The sequence below is a fragment of the Nestor notabilis genome, unplaced genomic scaffold, assembly GCF_000696875.1.
Source record: "Nestor notabilis isolate BGI_N333 unplaced genomic scaffold, ASM69687v1 scaffold5850, whole genome shotgun sequence".
In the NCBI taxonomy this organism is placed as follows: domain Eukaryota; kingdom Metazoa; phylum Chordata; class Aves; order Psittaciformes; family Psittacidae; genus Nestor; species Nestor notabilis.
The window spans coordinates 2,883-7,138 of NW_009910546.1; the positions used below are offsets into that span (position 1 = coordinate 2,883).

Genomic DNA, 4,256 nt, shown 5'->3' on the forward strand with positions numbered 1-4,256 from the left:
TTTCTGTTGGTAAGGCCTTTTCAAATGTTAATTGACTTCCTCCCTCTCAAGGAAAATCTCTTTACCATCTCCTAGTGAAGGAAGTTTTGTTAGTAGGTTAATTATTTTCTCTCCACAGGTAGTCTGACTCACTGTGCTACAGGGGTTTTTTGTGTGCACCAAAACCAGAGCCTGCAAATTACGATATAAAGAAAATGATTGTGCTAACAGTTCTTTTGAACAGTAACCTTCTACGTCTATGTAAACAATAAGTTACTAGTTCAGGCCCCCATGTACTGATAAGATTGATTTTATTATCTTTCAGCTCTGTGTGGTAAATGTTTTAGTCTAGTCCTAGGACGATTTGAGGATAATGGTTCCACAATCTCTTTTGTGTCTTACACCATCCTCAAATGTTAACCAGGAAACATGTTAGATAGTTATGCTGTTTTATTGATTTTTGATTCATAGCAGTCAAAATACAGTCTTCAAAATAATGTGATGTATTTGTAGAACCCATGTTATGTTTGCCTTTTATTCATTTTATTCTCAAGTTGGCTTATAAGTTTGTTCCTTTAAAAAATAAGCAAAAGCATTCCCAGTTATGTCAAACCTTTTTGGTTTTGTTTTCACACTCCACAAGTGTTTGTGTGTATCATGGGCCCAATTTTCTAGTTCTTTTGAAAGAGAATGATACAAACCAGATCCTCTTGATGAGGATAAGGTAGTTGTACTTGCTGGTTTTTACTTACATTTCCTATATTGCAAATCTAGTTGCATATATTGCATTAGCATTACTATCGTGTGTAGTACTATGAAATTATACTATACTATTATAAATAACTATAAATTATAACTATAAAAGTTATATCTGTTTGCATTTGTTATATCTTTTGTCTGATCTTTGATCCTGCGTTGTCATCTGTTTTGTGCTGTCTGCTGCAGGCTGAATCTTAAATTTTGCTTCATTAATTTGTTACTCCCATCTACACTGAAGCTGTGTGTGAGGGAGAGCGGGTTTGCTGTTTGCTTTACAATTTGGTGCTGCTAAGACTGCCAGTGTTTTCCTAGTCTAGCAACCTAGTTCAGTGTTTGAACACCTAGCTGCTCAGACAGGAGCAATCTGTCTCCTTGAGGCTAAACTTGGAGCACCAAAGTCTTGCATTCTTTGAATACTAATCCTTTTGTCATCTCTCAGCACTTGATCTCTGTACACTGCAGAAACAGAGAGCGTAATCTGTCTCGCTGCTTTTCCCCCTTCTTTACGCACATCTGCGAAGAGACAGCTCTGGAATTTGACCTGATTAAGATGAGCCTGGCTAACTGAACATTCTCCCCATTCTTGAAGTAGAACATTGCTGTTAGCCTTCTTCATTTGGAGTCAGCAGTCAGGGGTTTGCCCACATTGGGATATGATGCTGGTTTAATTAGCATATGTTGAAACACGTTTTCCCTTCCCCGCAGCATACACCAATCCCATGATAATTTGCCATGTTCACTGACTGCCTTTCAGTCCCCTGATTCCCTTTTTGGTTTTGTCTCTCTAATGAACTCTGTTTGCTTAAGTTATTGTCATGGTTTAAGCCCAGCTGGTAACTCAGAACCACGCAGCCGCTCGCTCACTCATGAAGGGTGGGGAGTGAGCAAGCAGCTACGTGGTTCTGAGTTACCGGCTGGGCTTAAACCACAACAGTTCTTCAACTCTCTTTCCAAAGCAGAGCTGCTTTTTTTTTTTTTTAAATCACATTCTAATTGAATCTACATCAGTTGATGTGGGTGACTACATATGATTTCCAGCTGCTCTGCACAGTTTACACATTCTTTTTTGGAACATACTTCTACCTCCTCTGTTCAGTTATTGATGTTTTTCCAACTGAAGTTCAATAACCAATTTCTTTCTCAAATGAAGCAACTATTGTGCATTTAAAGGCACGTTCGGTCTTATTTCATCATTAATTGGTTTCTGCATTCTTCTGTCTACTATTTGCTATGTGCATTCCTTTTTTTCATCTCAAAACTTTCCTGGAATTGTTTGGCAACTAGTGGTTCTGCCCGTCTATTGAAATTGAATTAACAGGACATACTTAGCAACTGCTTTCCTCCAAAATCATCTGCTAATATTTTAGCATAAATAACTTAATATATCGTACCTTTTTTATTACTAGCTTCTCTACCTCTACGTCTCCACAGTAAACATTCTTCCTCCCTTCTGAGTTAACTTGCTCAATCCTGTCTGAAAGTCTTTTCTGTTATAAACTCTGTCCCTGGACGCTTGCCAGCAGCACTCTGTATCCGCATAAACCGCCTCCAGTAACAGTATTGTGCAGAGTGAAGAGCCAACCAATGGTTATTTAGTCCCCAGAGGAAACTAGTTTATAGAGCATATGCAAATATATCTAATTAAGTCAAGAAAAATATAATTGAATTAAGAGAACAGCTTTTGTAATGAAGACTAGCAGTGGCAGGAACTTGTTTTTCCACTTTCAGCTGTTAAAGATCAGTGGATGGAAATAGGTGTGACTGGATCACAGCAGATCAGGCCCTCTTTTCAAAAATCTGTATGAATTGCATTAAACTTCCATCTCCTCCCCTTTGCATTCAAGGAGTTTCTTTAGAATCCAGGTAAGAAAGTATTTTGGGCTCTTGGTGCAAATGCATATATTGCCCACTGCATTAGTTAATTGCATGTCTGTCGGTATGTTTGTCTTACTGCTCTTGAAGGCCCAGCTAAGAAAAGCTTCCTTTTTGTGTTTCTTTCTAGGGTTCATCCAAGAAGACTACCTGCGAGAGCTGCTCACCACAATGGGAGACAGGTTCACAGATGAGGAGGTAGATGAGCTGTACAGGGAGGCACCCATTGACAAAAAGGGGAACTTCAACTATATTGAGTTCACACGCATCCTGAAACATGGAGCAAAAGACAAGGATGACTGAGCAGATCCCCAGATAACTGCAGAGAGCTTTCCTCCTCCCCTCCCCCCTCCCCTCCCCCATTAATTTTATTTCTCAGGATCTGTTTTCTCTTTTTTCCTGTTGGGATCTTTTGCATACATTTTTAGCATTCCAGCTTTTTACCTGTGTGGACTCTGGGGCTGCTCAGACACACTTGCACATTTGTAGTAAGACTGGACATGGACAGGGAAGGAGCACAGCTTACAGTGATACAGGTTTAGAGACAATGATCAGTGAGTGTGCAGGCCCAAGTAAAAATATCAGTGCTACTCACCCTAGCTAGATTCATTTCACAGTTTTGATGGTAGCTTTTCAAATAAAACACTGCTATATTAAGCACATCATTAAAATTTTCATGCTTGAAGTGGACTGTTTAATCATATCTGTAAATATTTTTGCAGCTATATGCAGTCATGTTGTTACATATTTTTGCCTTAAAAATGAAGCATAAGTCACTTAAGTGTACTGATGTTTGTACTTCAGCAACTTCACTTGCTGCTGTGAACACATACAATGAAGAAACGCCACCCTTCAAATTTTACTACACTGTAAATTAATAATTTCTGTCCAGGACTTGCACATTAAACATTTTAAATCTTACAGATGTAATCGAGAGTGCTGACTTTTCTTGGTAGGCTGCTTTTCTGAACTGAACTTGTAATAAACTTCGTTAGAGGGCAGTGGTTATTTGTTTTAGAAACACACTGTCCTTCCATGAGTAATCTACGAAGGCTGTCGTATTTTGAGACGGACAGTGCTGTAGAAGTCGTTCACTGGTACTAGTGAGAAAAAGCTGTGCCGTTTCTGCTCGGAAGCGTGGGCCTGGCTTTGCTCTCCAGGGAGCCGGCCCGGGGCTTGAGGCCAGTTCCCAGCTTCATCGGTAGGTGGCATCGCAGCTCCCGGCGCTGGCCTGGCTGAAGGGCAAACGGTTCGCAGCACAAGTTTGTTGTTGTCTCCCGAAGAGCTCGCTTGTTGCCGTGTACCGAGGAAAGCATGGCCAGTTCAGTTCCCACAGAAGCTCCGCTCCTACCACAACAAGGACTAGTGCTGTTGGGATTCTTCAAATTGCAGCTTTTGTATGGCACTAATCGAATTCATTCGTTACAGAAGTGAGCAAAAAGACGGATCTGCCAGCCGTTGTTACAGTCATGGATGTTCAAACGCACAAGTGGTGCATGTTTGAAAAAGATTGGGTTTCAAAGGGATGTAAGGCCTTCCTTGTAACAAACCAGATACACACTCATGCATTTCATTTCTTGGCATCTCAGTAAGCACCCTTGTTTTGTGAGATCAGCTTTGAAAAACTACCCCCTCCCCATTCAAAT

The 4,256-nt window shown here is 40.4% G+C and overlaps 1 protein-coding gene across 2 annotated transcripts in view; it reads left to right on the top strand.

The window, feature by feature from the left end:
* Positions 1 to 3,062, top strand: part of LOC104402613 (myosin regulatory light chain 2, smooth muscle minor isoform) — a 4,725-nt gene extending 1,663 nt beyond the window's left edge. The window contains exon 3 of one of the 2 annotated variants that reach the window (XM_010010531.1): positions 2,741 to 3,062. In XM_010010531.1, coding sequence (XP_010008833.1) covers positions 2,741 to 2,913 — 173 coding nt within the window. In that variant the 3' untranslated portion in view covers positions 2,914 to 3,062. The remainder of the gene's footprint in view (positions 1 to 2,740) is intronic. The other variant, XM_010010538.1, reaches the window with a different exon arrangement.
* Positions 3,063 to 4,256: the final 1,194 nt, after the last annotated feature.